Below are 17,740 nucleotides of genomic sequence, written 5' to 3' on the forward strand. Positions count from 1 at the left end.
CTTACAACTTCTGGGATCCCGCTGTGAGGCTGGGTGTGGCCTACATTACCTTGTAGCAGTAGGACTGATACCCACTCCACCCAGATGCGCATGGGAGCGGGACGGAGGTGGTGGGGGTGGGGGTTGTCGGCGGTGGGGTGAATCCCTGCCTCGGGAGCTGACAGATGTAGGGTTTGATGACGGTACACTGTAGGTTCTGCCAGAGCCCAGTGGGCAGGGTGGTCCTCATGCCTACACACGTTGATCTTTCAGAGCCTGTTTCAACATAGAACACATCAACTAAATGGATAACAGGGCCACAATTTGAAACTGTTAGCCTTTTAACAAAGAAAATCACATAACATAAGGGATTTGCGTTGATAGATGTGATCACATGCATAATCACATTTAATGTACAGGTGTGGGGGCACGGACTGCCCAGTCGTCTTGGGCGCCGCAAGTCTCTGTGCAGAGGTGTTTCTAGTTTTTAGTGAGTGCGTGAGTTGGGTTTAACGCCGCTTTTAACATTATTCCAGCTATATCACGGCGTGTCGGCTTGATGTGGGAGGAGAGCCCAAAGTGATGCAGGTCTAGGACGTTTACCACTTCGGTGAAACCCACGAGCACGGGTATGGTGCTGACAAACCAAGAAACATAATCGGGGCGAACCGGGATTCGAATCCACAATCATATGTTTCTGGCGTGTCCAAGGGACGCAACTCTGCACAGCGAATCGCGGCGCCTTAGACGACTTGGTCATCCGTCCCTCCTCTAGGTTTTTAGCACCATACCGTGCTCGTGGGTTTCCGAAAAGGGGTAAACGTCTGAGACACCATTATTGTCACCACTTCAACCTTGTGTGAAGCGTCTGTTTGCCCCCCCCCCCCCCCCCCCCACACGAAGGCTCAAGAACAAATTAAGGAATAAGAGGTCACTCCACAAACCCAAAGCGACCAAAATCGAGTCGGTGCAATGCAGATGCAATCAACTGATGTCTCTGCATAAACGGCAAATTTGGAATGAGTGTTTCTTTCATTTTCTGTCCAAGTTTTTCATCTAGTAATATTGCATTAAAAAAAAGCATTTAAATAAAGTATTAAAAGTCTCTTGTTTTTTTGACATTGCTGTGATCTACCTTTTCTAAATGCCCCTCCAATTCACCATAGTATGGTACATTTACTCTTGATGTTCCTGTATGTGACAATACGTGACGGCATTTTGATTTCAATACTTATCTACATTACAAAATGGTGGAGCCTTAGGGATTTCGGGTTAGAATGATCCCATAGCAACCTATGCTTGTAGTATTAGGCGACCAAGTGGATCGGGTGGTCATGTCGAGACGGAATGATAACGTTTCATCGTACCCCGATGGCATTTGTCGTTGTTCGTATATTTACCCATAGCTGGAATAGTGTTGAGTGTGTCTCACACTTACACCACCACTCATGCCAGAGAACACTGCTACTTGAACACCCACCGTTGTGACTCTTGTCCCAGGGCGTGTATAGCAGTTTGTCCCCCGTTGCCCAGGTGTAGTTTCCAGGGTCGGCGACGTCGGTGAGGCCGATCCAGTACACGTCGTCCCTCTTGGTCAGCTCGGATGCAATGAATGACTGGACGTCACTTGAACAAGACAGGATCTCACTGTAATACTGTACTCATATGTTACTAGAACACAACACACAACATAGTGGGTGTATGTCACTAGAACACGAACATAGTTGTTGTATTTTACTGGAACACGAACATAGTTGTTGTATTTAACTGGAACACGAATATGGCGGTGGTATTTTAGTAGAACATGGAACATAGTGGTTGTATTTTACCTGAACATGGAACATTAAGGTTGTATTTTACTAGAACACGAACATAGTGGTTGTATTTTACTTGAACATGGAACATAGTGGTTGTAGTTTGCTAGAACACGAACATAGTGGAAATATTTTGCCAGAGCAGGAACATTGTGGTTGTATTTTACTAGAACACGAACATAGTGGTTGTATTTACTAGAACACGAACATAGTGGTTGTATTTGACCTGAACATGGAACATAGTGGTTGTATTTTACTGGAACACGAACATAGTGGTTGTATTTTAGTAGAACATGGAACATGGTGGTTATATTTTACTAGTACATCAATGAACACAGTGTATTGTACCCGGTCTAGGCAGTTGGGAAACTCAAGGTAACTCACTACGAGTTGATTGTTGCCAGATGACCTCCCCGTGTCTTGCACATGTTCTCCGATGCCTGCCACGCCAAGGGGATGTTGTTGAACTGGTAGCAGTAGTGCTGATACCCGAGGCTGCCCTGGAAGGGACAAAGCACATTCAGAAACAGTTAACCCTTACTGTTAACTGTACATGCATATGGGCTCATGTACAGCTCATTTAGAAATAGTTAACCTTTACTGCTAACTGTACATGCATATGGACTCATGTACAGCACATTTAGAAACAGTTAACCTTTACTGTTAACTGTACATGCATATGGGCTCATGTACAGCTCATTTAGAAATAGTTAACCTTTACTGTTAACTGTACATGCATATGGGCTCATGTACAGCTCATTTAGAAATAGTTAACCTTTACTGTTAACTGTACATGCATATGGACTCATGTACAGCACATTTAGAAACAGTTAACCTTTACTGTTAACTGTACATGCATGTGGATTCATGTACAGCACATTTAGAAACAGTTAACCTTTACTGTTAACTGTACATGCATATGGACTCATGTTTTAAACTTAAGAATGAAATTCAATCCAAGGGAATAATATATTTGTCAGAAGGGCTTCGGACATTTTACCTAGAGTCACGTGTTCAGTTGCTTATATAAGATTGAAAAAACCTTGAAAAAAACATTTCTGGAGATTCGAACATGCGCTCGCAACTTGATGACGTCGTTAATTGGACGACGTTATTTTTTAGAGGGAAGAGTCCAGTGAGTTGTTTAACGTAGATAAACGCAATGGCCGAATGGCCGCTTCCAAACGTGGGCGATACATGTTAGTCGATATTGGTAGAAAAGGTACAGATAATCGACGTTGAAATTGTGAGAATAAATATGCGAAAGACCAAATTTCCCCATTGCCGAGATAGGATCATATTCAGGCAGTCATCATTATTTATATACGGATTAATATTTTTAAAACGTGTTCTTTTTACTAACAAAGAGGCTGTACGTATGGTTTATATTTCATACAAGAAATAAACGAGTCGTATATTTCTTAACTAACAGTATTATGTGTTTACGATCCAAGCGACGCTAACCTTGACATTGGAACAGCCCACAGAAAATGGCGACTGTTGCGTGACGGCCGTCACCTGTTTGGAGGCCTTACACACATAGCCGTGGTTCGCGTCACAGGAATCGTCGTTCCACTGAGCTCCCTGAAACCAAACAACACATAATTCTGTTGAGGCATACTTGACAAACCAATGTGGTCGGAGATTGAGAGCGCATGCGTGCCAGGGCCTGCCTGTTGGTTGAAGACATTTTGACGTTAGTTAACGCCACTTTCAACATTCATATATCAAAGCTTGCAACATGCCACGTTCGAGGCGATGCAGGTCATGGTAGTGAATCCAGCGAATGGATATGGTGCTGACAGACCATCGATAATAATGATCGTAATGAAACAACGTTGAATGAATACAAAACACACCAGGCACAGTAACACAGTAGCTATACAGTCAAGCAAGTCTACAATAGTTGGAAGTCTACACAACTATAGTTACAGGGTCTCTGGAAATGTAGGGAGTCGCTGGGCTCCTTTTATATATTTTATTAAGATAACAACAACATTACTGTTTTATTCTGTAAAATATTTTTATTTTAGTGACTAGATGTCGGCCCGGGCCATCCACGAATTTCTTTGGCTGATAACGTTTCCTGACCACCAGGAAAGGACAAATCATCTCAAGTCGTCTATTAATGTTGACACCTTAATTCCATCAAGACGTACATACGGGTTGCCATGATCTATAGCCCGTCAGCTCCCTTAATATCCGGTCTGTCATTCGGAACTGTTCGGTCATGCAATCGGAATTATATCATAACGTTTAACAATTGCGTGTCATTGTAACTAGATGGCGTCGATCATTGGTCATGCTTTCACGGTCTGGTATGGTTCAGTATCGAATATTTACAGGCCGCCGTGGTATAGCTGGAAAAAGCTGTCTGCAGCTTTAATAACCATTCACACATTAACCCTATCCAATTCGAAAACACACCGAGTTGTTTCCCCTTGGATGCTACCGAAATACTCACATTGCTGTAGAGAACGACGCAGTCTTCTGCATGGCCCTGGTAGTTGTTAGGCTCGTTCCGGGCCCAGTTAGTAAACTTGTTAACGTCACCGTTGGTCCATACGAAGGAGTTTGTGTTTTTGAGGTCGTTGAAACCAATCCAGACTCCGTCATTGAAACCTAGAACAAACCACAAACGTTTATCGCCCCATAATGGCTATTATATGTCTGTTTTGAAACAGACATATTCCACTGTTGAACAGTATTTCGGATGGCACATGTATGATACATACATGTACGATACGTACGTGTGACGCGTTCTCCGAATGCAGCCTTATAAGATGTGAAACACATGTAGTTTTAGCTTTAACGTGATCTCGCACGATGAACAGTGTTTTCGCTAAGGGGAGACAACGCTGTGAAACGTGAGGATATTTTATACAAAGGGAGGTAACTGTGACATAAGCGGACTTAAAGCAATGCGGGGAAGGTTTTGGAAATGAACTACACATACTTTATTGGCCTTTAAATTCATCCTATATAAATAGTTACCTATATCCCAGAAATAATATGAATGAAGAACGCGTTTCCGAGATAATCTTTTTATGGCGAACACCCAGCATGCACTTCGCGACGACTTCCGCCACTCACCCAGATCACAGCGGCCACATGACAATGCGCAGTGCACGTGCATCCAGTCAGGGTTCTTCCTGCACTCGCCCATGTCCGCCCATGCTGCGCACTCAGCAAGAGTGTGTCGATCTGCGCACACAAACTCACACAGTGCGCATGCGTCTTTGCAGTTGGCCGCCATCCATATTGGATTTTTCTGACACTCTCCACTCTCAGCCCATACCTCGCACTTGGTGTTGTTGGAATACGCATTCACGCATTTCTCTGGGGGCACAACATGGCTTCAATATTTCATATCTCTGGTATGTTTATAAGTAACCATGCGCATTCGCATTATCGAGGTGATCATATATGATCGAGGGCTGCAAGACATGGTTGCACAGACATGCATATACTTACTTCAAATACAATATTCAGTCATGCTTTAGCCTGCTGGAGGAGGGTTCTGAAGTTATATAGCCGAAGCAGCGGTGGAAGAAGGGCAAAGGTAATGGAGAGATGTAGTGGACTACACGGGAACACACATACTGATAAAAACAAAACCTAGGTACATTTCAAGTGCTTATTCGCATATTAACATGCGAATGATCAATAAGCATTTGTCATTATTTATTTAAAGTAAGACTGAACAGTGTCAAAATATTTAGATGGCATCAATCATGATGTTTAGCTACCAGCGTCTTACTGTTTCTCAATTCCAGATATAGATATGTATTAGCTGCCGGCGAGTGAGAACTACACAAACATGCCACTGAAGATGGTCATACTATGGTTATATTATCGTTATATTAGGTAAGAATCTGTAAGGCGTTCAAAAGTAAAGGGCTACTCGAGGTAATGCCTTTGAGAATCATGAGCAGAAAGAAACAACATGCCAACTGCGTCAAGAAGTTTTACCTTTTTGGATCTGGCTGTTGATGAACTGGTTTTCTGTTTTACTTGCGACACTGGCTAAGTCTCCTCCGGCGGCTCGACAGGCTGTCCTCGCTGCCTGCCACGTGACTTCCGTCTTGACCACGAGGTAGCACGAGTTGAGGTATGGCTTCCACCCTGGCTTGCACCCGTAAAACTTGCCGGCTGAGAAGGAGAAAGAACTACAATGATATATTCAGGGTAAATTGATATAAGGGAGGTTGCTCAAATAAATGTTCAGCGGTAGGTTTGAAATGCTACATAAATGAATATAAAAGAGACAATACATTTTCTATAACCATGAGGCATTTCCACTTTACGATTCCGACTATCAAAATAAAAGCAACAACACTCTTTCCAAATTCATAAGTTATATCTTGCATTCTGTATACAGCATGAGCATGTGTTTATGAATCACTATCAAATAGTGATGAGACCAGGCGTTCGCGAAAGGTGAGCATATCCTGCCCAACCGGTGGTACCTGCCTCAAACAAATGCAAAGGCAAGTCAACTGTTCACCTGAAAAAACACGGAAACATATAGTACAAGTCAAAACAGTGAATTGCATTGGACATGATTTTTGTCAATGATCCGCCACGTGTCCTCCACATGTCTACCACAAAACCCCTGGATTTTGTAACCTTGATCAAAGAACTTCTGAATAAATGTTGTATGACGCTCTTTGAAATAATGGCAGATAGATCATGCTCAATTGTATCTCAAAAGTTGAGGGCCGGAGCTGCTGGAATATTACTCCACATAAGGTAAAGGAAAGTTTTTTTGTCATACATTCTTGAATCTTTCTACATAGATCTTGATATGAAACATATGAAGCGGTCTCACTAATCTCCTCTTTTCTAGTCCAGGTTGGTAAATCAGTGGAAGGGAATGGCTATTTGATGGTTATTGCTATTTTATGGTTAACGATATCAGATCATCGATATACCTGAAGCTTACGTTAAACTACGTGGCCAGATTCGTTCACTTCCTATCATATGCATAACGAAGCAGATCAGCAAGAAGGGGAGCACAATTGGTTCCCATGGGGATGTCTACTTCTTGCCTAAATATATTACCCCCAAAATGTACATAGATGTTGTCAACGAGGAAGTCCAACATTTTGCATGTTGTTTTCTCAGTAAAGTTCAGATGTCATTTGCGTTCATTTTTGACAAATTGACCTGAACCTCTGAAGATAGATATGTAACTGCATCTGTGGTCATGATTACCACGTTATGTAACAAAAGCCCTATGGATCAAGGAATGAAGTTTTCCCTTAAGTTTGTCATGTGAGATAGTGGTGTATAAAGATGAAAAATCAAATTGAACCTGTTTTTTTATGAGATTGTAAAAAGTCAAATACATCCTTTGAGTTTTTGAGAATCCGCATGGTATTAATTCCACTTGTCTCAAATACTTTCTGTTAATATATAGAAAGTCCTACCTTAATTGTATTGAGGGTTATGTTTAATCTCTGAAACAGGGATTTTGTGCAAAAAGTTGCTTGACCCAGCAATATATATCTCTTTTTACGGATTTTTATGGAGCTTTGGAATCCAGTTCAAAAGAAGAATGGTAATGTCTTCAGGTTTTAGTGAGTGAGTGAGTGAGTATGGTTTTACGCCGCTTTTAGCAATATTCCAGCAATATCACGGCGCGGGACACCAGAAATGGGCTTCACACATTGTACCCATGTCGGGAATCGAACCCGGGTCTTCAGCGTGATCAGGTTTTAGAGTCAAGTGAAAAGTTGATAGTGCTGATGCATTTCTTCCTCCGTTAAGATACTGGCGTTATGTGTGGCATTATTTGATATGTGACTTATACCAAGTTGTTTGATCAAACAATTTATGTAGTGATGCTTACATATAATGATTAATATGTTATTTGAGAATTTGGATGACAGCTGGCCGGGACAGAGTGTTTTGTTTCCATTTCTGTTTTCTCTTTTTGAGTTTGTGCATTCTACCAATGACATCATCACGCACTGATTGAACCCACTCTTAAAGACATTCAACAGTTTCTTCATCCCTTGTTGCCCATTTATTGAGATATGTTTCGACAACATCAGAAATGGTTTTAAAGTTGTGATTCCAGTTTAGAAAAGCATGTGTTTATGAATTATAGCAGATGTTCGCGTAAATGTAAACGTATCCTGTGACAGCGGTGGCACCCGTCATAAACACATACAAAGGCTCCACAAGTCAAGGGTTACCAGCACAAATACGAAACGGATGGTAGAAAGCCAAAAGAGGTAACCGCATCGGACATTAGTTTGCCACTGATGCGTCAGTTTTGGAAATAATCTCCACCTATCTACAGTAATACGATTTGAAAGCTTCACCGAGGGTTTTAAATGTTGTAACCTTAGTCAAACACCCCTTTTAGCCATAGTCGTATGACGCTTGTTGGAATCTGTAGGAATGAACACTATCTACTGAATCTATGTAGTGGTCATGAAGGGGGTTTCTCTTTCCGGGAAGCTGCAGCATCAAGATGAAGAATCAGGTATGGAGGGTACATAGCTGAAGCAAAATGCTCGTTCATCACTTGACGGGTGTAACTATTCATATTATTGGCTATTTCATGGTGAGGGTTGTGACGACGAGGAAACGAATTTCCATCGTTCCCTACCTGGCAGAGTCATTGGTGATGTCGTTGGCTGTACAGTGGTGGCCTGGATATTTCCTGAAACACAAATGTAACACTATAGGCCCTGCACTTTCTGGATATTAGAATAATCATTGTCTGATTAGGATGTATGCTGTAATAAATATATTGTCATCACACAGGTGAACAGAACACTATTTTGAAGCACGTACCTAATTTTTTACAAATGTAACCATTCCTCCTCTGGCAGTTGAAGTCGTTCCACCTGGCATTGTTGGTGACGACGAATCCACAGTCCTCGCTGTTGCCGTAATCGTTTGGCTCGCCTGTAAGACGTGTGTGTTTATTTAAGATAGAGGATTCAATTACCAATAGGTCTGTAACATATATGTCTCTGAACATTATTTCAACATAGTGTCAATGATTCGGATTATATTAGCCGAAAACTTAAGAGAGTATGAAAACTTGTTGCCAATGAATGGACAGTAGGGTCATACTTATCTGCTCTTGATTCGCATGCGTTAAGCGGCAGATGTTTAGGCGATTATAACTTATGGCGCGTACACGCTCCAGTCATTTGCAATAAGTGACTATTGTCACACAGAAAAGGGTGTTACTTCAAGCATTGTTATGGTTCACCGAGGTTTCTACAGGTCATCTTCAGTAGTTCATGATTGTGTATCTCTCATGATCATGATGATGAGAAGAATTTTTGTTAATATTTCCAACGACAGAGAAATGCTATTTAGTAATTTTAAGTTGGCATTGGTCTCTGTGAATGGCGTGCTTCTTTCTATGTATTTCAATAATTTCTTGCTGTTTCCTTTTTTCCAGTGATTGATGTTGGTATGGTGAATTTTGGTTTGTTGCCAGCAAATATCGTAGTCTAAGAATGGTAATGATATCGTTATTTTTGTACATTACTCCAACCTTTGGTAAACATAAGAGTATGTCTATTTATTAACTCAATGGAGGTAATCTAATAAAGGCACCCTGAAAAGTCGATCTAAAGAAAACGTGGTTGTTATTCATAAACAAGAGTCACGTTTTCATCATCTGTCATGTTTCGATTCGTCTATACGCGCCGGAAGTGGAGAGTTTTCCTGGGAGACAAGTCTTTCCTTAGGGTCTCTGCTATCCCCTACACACAGCCTGGCACACTGACCTGGCACCCAGTTCATGTAGGCGAAAGGGGCTCTATCTTCCCAGACCCATCCTCCTTCGCTGTCACGGTCGTTAGCCCCAATCCAAAGTCCCACAATGGAAATGCCCCTGATGCGACCTGAAATGCGTAAATTCAGTAAACCTAGATCATGTTAAATCTGCACACAATAAAATCAATTATACAGTCCTCAAAGGCAATTAATTTAATTTAATTTAAACATTTATACCGTGCATCTTATCTAAATAGTCCCTTTTCAAGAGCACAAGTCACGTGCACTTTCAAAGAGGATGGTCCCGAGTGTTGTCCGTAAGCTGCTTACATCCTTGGATCTCCCGACACCCACTAGAAGCTACTTCCATAGAGCAGCGCCAGGTCTGCTGTAGGGTTCTGTTCCAAACCAATGTTGTCCGAGCCAGTGGTTCCACTATCTGTTGTTGGCAGGCAGATCGTAATGCCCGTTGAGGTTGGTAAAACCTTGTAAGTTCTCTGAGGTATAGTGGAGCCAGACCATGAAGTCATGTGTAGATAAATACCAGCAGCTTGAACATACTTCTCAATGACAACGGTTGTGTCCATAGGCACGGGTTTCTTAGCTAGATTGTTATTGTGGATTCGATGTCACTCATTTTGTATAAAGATGAAAAATTAAATTGAACCTGTTTTTTATGTTATTGTAAAAAGTCAAATACATCCTTTGAGTTTTTGAGAATCCGCATGGTATTAATTCCACTTGTCTCAAATACTTTCTGTGAATATATAGAAAGTCCTTCCTTAATTGTATTGATGGTTATGGTTAATCTTTGAAACAGGGATTTTGTGAAAAAAGTTGCTTGACCCAGCAATATACTAGTATCTCTCTTTGTACGGATTTTTATGGAGCTTTGGAATCCAGTTCAAAAGAAGAATGGTCATATCTTCAGGTTTTAGAGTCAAGTCAAAAGTTGATAGTGCTGATGCATTTCTTCCTCCGTTAAGATACTGGCGTTATGTGTGGCATTATTTGATAAGTGACTTGTGACTACCAAGTGTCCATAGGCACGGGTCTCTTTGCTAGATTGTTATTGTGGATTCGATGTCACTCATTTGGAATAAAAAGTGTGTGGAAGGGCTGGAAGAAGAGAGTGCATAGGAAGCAGGTAAAACTGAAACCGCTGTAGAGCAGTCCACAGTTTACGAAATCACCAGTATTTTGCTATGTAGTAGCTTAAATATTACAGAAATACGATCGCTGCATAACCATACGTCACATCGCAAATGATGGAACGTTGTTAACAATATATGTGTTTACTACTAATTTTGGACATATTTTAGGTGGCGAATGCGACTCCGTTCAAAATATGGTACTCGTAATTGTAACACCGTAAAGCAACGCTCCATGAATGCAAATCGGTGTTGGGACGCGTTACATGCTTGCGATACCTTGCAGCTGATTCATGCTGATGAAGATCTTTTTATGTCCAACCCATAGATGCCTGAAGGTTGTGTCTTGTAGCAGGTACACTGATACAATCATCAGAATATTAGAGCAGGATAACGTGTCAATCTCACAAAGGTACAACAAGATATCATAATGGCTAATACCGACTTCTTTACCAATAGTCATCGGCAATAGAATCAATCAGTCATGTGACTCAGAAGGTTCTCTGAGCAATATTACAAGTCACTGAGGAGAACATTAAGAATGAGCTGTATACATTGTACCCAGTTGGAAATTTGAACTTGGGCCTTCGAAGTCACAAGCGAACGCTTCAACCACTGGGCTACTCCAGTGCTACCTTAATACAGAAGTTGGGTAGATTTTATTACCAGCTATGTAGAACTGTTCTGAGAGGCTGGTGATGCTGGCAAGTTGACCACCACGGTGCATGCACATCTCTCGTGCGTCCATCCACGACAACAGGGCGGTGTTGAACTGGTAACAGTAGTCCGACACAGAAGACTCTTCCCAATATGCACCGCATTTCTTGCTGAATACGGCTGAAACAAATTTCCTAGTCAGTAAAATTACAACAGTCTCATTTTAAAGCAGCGTCAATGTTTATTGTCCAAGCCAAAAAGTCCCGTTTAATTTGTTCGTTTGTTAAACACCGCACTCAGCGACAGTTAAGAGATTGGTATAAGAAGCATCGATCTACTTACTAGTAATTGACAGCCTGACCAGTGACCACCCGATCCCGTTAGTCGCCTCTTACGACAATCAAGGGTTGCCGAAAATTAATTCTAACCCTGATCTTCACATGGAATGTCATGTATAAAACAATATGCAAAACTATGTAGATGACGTAACAATCATGTCTTGATGTTGGTAGTAAACGAAGACCAGTTTAGAAACACATATTATTTGTTTCCATCGGAAATCACTGCGTTGTGTACCCATTACTTCAGTATTCCCGAGGGGGCACGGGTGGCCCAGTCGTCTAAGGCGCCGCGATTCGCTGTGCACAGTTGCGTCCCTTAGGCACGCCAGAAACATATGATTGTGGGTTCGAATCCCGGTTCGCCCCGATAAGGTTTCTAGGTTTGTCAGCACCATACCCGTGCTCGTGGGTTTCACCGAAGTGGTAAACGTCTGAGACCTGCATCACTTCGGGCTTCCCTCCCACATTAATCTGACACGCCGTGATATGACTGGAAAACTGTTAAAAACGGCGTTAAACCAAACTCACTCACTCACTCACTCACTCAGTATTCCCCATGTCGTGATGTATTCATTCGAATAGACAAGACTGTTTGATTACCACCTCTTTGATAGATACTACTCAACAGAAATTAAAAACACCAGTGTTTTTCATGATATGGCAGATAAACTATAGCCATGTGATAAAATAGGGTGTGCTTTAACTTATTGTGGTCGTATATTTCGACCAGTGTTACAGCGATACTCACGTTTAGGTGTTGGTGCGAGAGTCGACCGATTGGGATCATTTTCTGTAAGCAAATATCAGTATACATTCTTATACTAATACCTAAATGCATGGGAATGTCATTAGGCTTTGTGATACCTTAAACTATATTAGGCATGAGATGTAGGAATTCTGTGACAGTTAGCTTTCAATAGGCATAATACCTTATACTTAATAAAGGTCACATTCAGTTGCATGTTGATTAACACCTCTCCAGCAATATTCAAGCTATACGACGGCGGTCTATAAATAATTGGGTTGGGACCAGACAATCCAGGGATGATGTTATTAGCTACGATCCACAGCATCGGGGTATGACACACAATCAATCCAGTCCCCCAGCCTGTACACATGATCCATTAAGTCGCCTCTTAGGACACGGGGGTCACAATTTTTTTATGTATTTAAATATAGAATTCAAAATGCCGTCATAAATTTCCACATACAGGAACATCAAGAGTGAAAGAACTATACTATGATGAATCGAGTGGACATTAATGATAAGCAATTCTAGACAAAGATAGATTTTTAATAGTCAGAGATGCTGCGAGACACAGCGGTCAAGAATGCAATATCACTAGAAGAAAAAGCTCTATTTCGAAACTTGGAAAGAACTTGAAAGGAACGCTCATCCCAAATTTGTCGTTTATGCAGTGACCTCTTATTGCAAATTTCGAAACATCACTTATTTTCTTTCCGTGAACATTACCAAAAGTTGATTGCGTTTGGATTGCACCGACTCGTTTTGGGTTGCTCTGGGTATTTGCAGTTAAGCACTTATATAATTTGTCTCTTTAATGTGTTTTGAAGAAACATAATTCCATGTTTAGACTGGTAGGTTGGTTTTGAAATGAAAGCTCTTTTGTACAGCGTCACAGGTCATGCCATCTCTAGAACAAACAACACAAAGAACAAAGAGGTTTCTGAAGGAGAAGACTCGAGGGTGCCAGCAAGTCTAGATTCAATAACTGTGATGAGTCAGAATGTCTTCTTTATTAAATTGGAGAAAGTCTGCATGCACATATCATTACACAGCTACAACACCAAGACTAAAAGTGATACCCTCACCGACACTTGCTGAAATTAGAAATCAAGTTTCGTGTCAACATTACAGTTGTGATTGCATACTCCTGGCATGTCTTCCAAACACGTACATCAATAGCAATGTGTTCGTCTTAGACGAGCTTTAGTTTGATTGATTGTTTGTGGCTTAACGCCGCACTCAGCAATATTCCAGCTATATGACGGCGGTCTGTAAATAATCGAGTCTGGACCAGACAATCCAGTGATTGACAACATGATTATCGATCCACGCATTTGGGATCGATGACATGCATTAACCAGGTCAGCGAGCCTGACCACCCGATCCCGTTAATAGCCTCTTACGAGAAGCATGGTCGCCTTTTACGGCAAGCATGGGTTGCTGAAGACCTTTTCTACCCCGGATCTTCACGGGAACGACGAGCTTTAGACAGTAAGACAGTCACCCACTTCGTGTACATCTACATCTTCAACCTTTTACACATGCAACAACGCTTATGGTCACAGGTTTCACCTATATTTTGTTTGTTTGTTGTTAAACGCCGCACACCGCAATATTCGAACTAAATGGTGGATGTGTAATTAATCGAGTCTGGAACAGACAATCCAATGATTGATATCACGAGAATCGATCTACGCAATTAGAATACCAAGTCAGCGAGCCTGACCACCCGATCCCGTTAGTCGCCTCTTACGGAAAGCACGGATTATTGGAGATAAATAATAATATGGATCATCAAAGGGCTTTACCTGTCATATAAACACTACAATACATAAATAATGAAGTTATCTTTTACCCGAGTGATGTTATGGAATGAGAGAATTCTTTACAGACTCCAGAAAATTGGAAGAAACATTTTAAATGGTAGTCACAAGTTTGACTAAACTCAATTTAAAATTATCACAATTGATTTGTCAACTATCGTACTACGTATACGTATGCAAACTAGCTGCCCCTACATTAAAGTATGGATAACCAACGGTAAAGCGAGGGCACGGGTGGCTGGGTCGTGTAAAGCACCTTACTTCGCTGTTCAGAACTGCCACCCATAGCCGTGCCAAGACCCACTGAGCATGTGTTGGAACACAATATTCGTCCTGATAATGACGCTTTGTGTGACACCACCAAACCCATGCTGATGGGTTTCACATATGCCGTACCCATTTAGCTGACACTAAGTGAAATATATGTAAATTCTGTATGACTGCTTTTTGCTCTTTGAATAAGCCAAGAGCATATACCTCCTCACGCCCTACTGCAACAACAGATTATGATAATTATTACCTTTGCATAAGTATATGTATTTCCAGTAGGGTCACTTTAAACAGTGACTAGAGACGCCCTACCATGATTCGGGTGAAAACGTTTATACGCCTAACTTTGAAAGAATATAAAATTTATCTGAGTTGACAATGCAATTAGGAATCAAACATCTTCCCGAGGCAAGAGAGTTAACTGACTTTAAAAGTCCAGTTTCAACCCTTGCCGAGCTAGGCTGGAATTCCTAGGCTCGATCGTAGCGCCACCGGTGGCTATTACAAGTTATGTCCCTTCCATGCCTCTCCTATGGACCAATCAGATTCAACCTCTCGTATCACTTGCTTCAAACAAAATGGCGGCGCCCGGTCAAGACGATCTGATCGGTAATCAAGATCTATATTGTGATAAAACGGGTCTTACATCACCGAGTGCATCAAATCACGTAAGCACCTTGATTAAAAACATGAAAAGATTTGGAAAATATCTGTTCACAACGAGTTGGCGGTGCACATGTTTTGCAAATCATGAAATCGACCGAAATCTGTTTACGAACCGGATTTCGATTTCGTTGTGCGATTGTGATTGGATTACGCATAGACGCGTTAGTCCTGCCAAAATGTAACTCCATAATACCAGCTTAGTTAGGCAAGGGTGGAACTGGACTTTTATAGTCAGTTAACTCTCTTGCCTCGGGAGGATGGGAATCAGAGGGATTACTTACTTGCAGCCTTCTGGCAGATGAAGCTGTACGGTTTGCTGCATGCATAGTCATTCCACTTGCCGTTCTGGTCTGCCCCCCAGTTTCCAAGGATGGCAGCACAGTTTTCGTTACCTAGGTTGTTAGGTTCATTCTTGTTCCATTGTGAGTAGTTAAACTGAAGTGTAAGGAATTTGAGGTTACACACTACGCCATGTTCTTCTTCTCCTGAGATGCCGCCATACTGCAAAATAACGTTACACACAACTCGCAGAATAGGCCCTCAGCACCCTGTGTCGTACGATCACACTGAAAATAGGATCGGGTTGTGTGGGATGGCTGATTAAAGGTCATACCCGGCGGCCTGAAAAGTTGTTGTTCATACTGTCAGTAAATGATTCGCTCGGGTATTTGCAGGCAGTCGTTATAATACTGGAATATTACTGATATTATTATTTACCCAGGCCCCGTTCCACAAAGCGATAATAGCGCTAAAACGGTCGTAATTCCCCAACTTTCACATATGCTTACGACGGCCGTAACACTACGATCGCTCTGTGGAACGGGCCCCAGCTCTGCTAATACCTTGGTGATCGTACGTATGTAGCTCACCTGACTTTTATATTTTATATTTGACTAAATAGATAAATAATAGGCAACATTATGGAGGCATGTGAGGCCTGAGTACGGGGCTGGTTAAAACGTTGATGAATTGGTTGCTAATTATCTGTCCGCATAATCCCCTCGGAGGTCCACACACGTTTATCCACGATGCTGGAATGTCTTGATCTCACTGGTATAGAAGCTTTCCTCTCAGCAGAAATCACCTAATCATCATTTGCATAATTCGTGCCAGACATGTTCAGTGAGTTCAAAGCAACAATCATATATTGCAGCCATGGTGACAACAGAATTGAGCACTGAAGCCATGCTTGCCAGCTGATGTAACAGACATTGCCCAAAGAGATGTTTCCACTGTTTCGAATACTGTTTAGTCCCTGGATGATAGCGGTGAATCCAAGATTCATCTATGGTTACAAATCGCTCGACAAAATCACCCCACCTTTCCACCCATCCACGCCCATCATCCCATCCATCCACGCCCATCTTGGCATCTATCAACGCCCTACTTTCTATCCATCCACGCCCATCTTGGCATCTATCAACGCCCTACTTTCTATCCATCCACGCCCATCTTGGCATCTATCAACGCCCTACTTTCAATCAATCCACGCCCATCTTGGCATCTATCAACGCCCTACTTTCTATCCATCCACGCCCATCTTGGCATCTATCAACGCCCTACTTTCAATCAATCCACGTCCATCTTGGCATCTATCAACGCCCTACTTTCTATCCATCCACGCCCATCTTGGCATCTATCAACGCCCTACTTTCAATCAATCCACGTCCATCTTGGCATCTATCAACGCCCTACTTTCTATCCATCCACGCCCATCTTGGCATCTATCAACGCCCTACTTTCAATCAATCCACGCCCATCTTGGCATCTATCAACGCCCTACTTTCTATCCATCCACGCCCATCACCCAACCCCTCCATGCCTACCTTATCATCCCATCCGGATAATGTTTTCTGAATGAGTCTCAGAACAGGTTGTGTGATCCGATAGCTGTTGGTACTTACTGGTGTTTTATCGTCAATCCACGTCCAGCCACCTTCCTTGCGTCTGTCCTGAAGACCAATCCAGTAGTCCGCATCCGTTGCGTGACCTGGGAAACGACAGGGATACGTACCGCAAAGTGATCTAGATCTTACAGATACTGTGTGAAAATTATTTCTCCTATATATATATGAATATTTCCCCTTAATGTACATGCGAATATTTCCCCATACATATGCAACATGATCTTGCAGCTACCGTGTGGACACCCTCCTCCCTTAAGGCGTCGGCTCGTCACGCCGAAGACCCTGGTTCGATTCCCCACATGGGTACAATGTGCGAAGCCCGTTTTTGGTGTCCCCCGCCGTGATATTGCTGGAATATGGCTAATAGCGGCGTAAAACCACACTGACTCATATCCATGTGAATGTGTACCCTTTTTGTCTAATAGTTTTAATAGTTTCCCCTCTCTCCATATATGGCAACATTTCCCCAATAGATATACATCTACTTGAGAAATACTGTTTGTCCAACATCAGGGCCCCGTTCAACAAAGTCATCTTAGCGCTACGACAGTTGTTAAAGTCTTTGTTAAAGTATAGGAGTTACGATCACCTTAGCGCAAGCTTGGAAGCTGGAGTCCGTTCCACAAAGTGAT

At 42.0% G+C, this 17,740-nt stretch overlaps 1 protein-coding gene across 4 annotated transcripts in view; it reads right to left on the reverse strand.

The window, feature by feature from the left end:
• The window catches only part of LOC124115041 (macrophage mannose receptor 1-like), a 75,397-nt gene that overhangs the window by 22,532 nt on the left and 35,125 nt on the right, over positions 1-17,740 (reverse strand). For 2 of the 4 annotated variants that reach the window (XM_046475860.2, XM_046475850.2), the window contains exons 14-28: positions 17,106-17,191; positions 15,483-15,636; positions 13,528-13,536; positions 12,443-12,484; positions 11,363-11,533; positions 9,557-9,673; positions 8,604-8,717; positions 8,416-8,469; positions 5,766-5,945; positions 4,887-5,132; positions 4,258-4,415; positions 3,258-3,377; positions 2,178-2,293; positions 1,460-1,605; positions 50-255 (exon numbers count right to left, since the gene is read on the reverse strand). In XM_046475860.2, the coding sequence (XP_046331816.2) occupies positions 50-255; positions 1,460-1,605; positions 2,178-2,293; positions 3,258-3,377; positions 4,258-4,415; positions 4,887-5,132; positions 5,766-5,945; positions 8,416-8,469; positions 8,604-8,717; positions 9,557-9,673; positions 11,363-11,533; positions 12,443-12,484; positions 13,528-13,536; positions 15,483-15,636; positions 17,106-17,191 (1,919 nt within the window). The remainder of the gene's footprint in view (positions 1-49; positions 256-1,459; positions 1,606-2,177; positions 2,294-3,257; positions 3,378-4,257; positions 4,416-4,886; positions 5,133-5,765; positions 5,946-8,415; positions 8,470-8,603; positions 8,718-9,556; positions 9,674-11,362; positions 11,534-12,442; positions 12,485-13,527; positions 13,537-15,482; positions 15,637-17,105; positions 17,192-17,740) is intronic. The other 2 variants (XM_046475868.2, XM_046475877.2) reach the window with 2 other exon arrangements.

Source organism: Haliotis rufescens, unplaced genomic scaffold (assembly GCF_023055435.1).
Source record: "Haliotis rufescens isolate VD_foot unplaced genomic scaffold, xgHalRufe1.0.p SCAF_4, whole genome shotgun sequence".
Classification (NCBI taxonomy): Eukaryota; Metazoa; Mollusca; class Gastropoda; order Lepetellida; family Haliotidae; genus Haliotis; species Haliotis rufescens.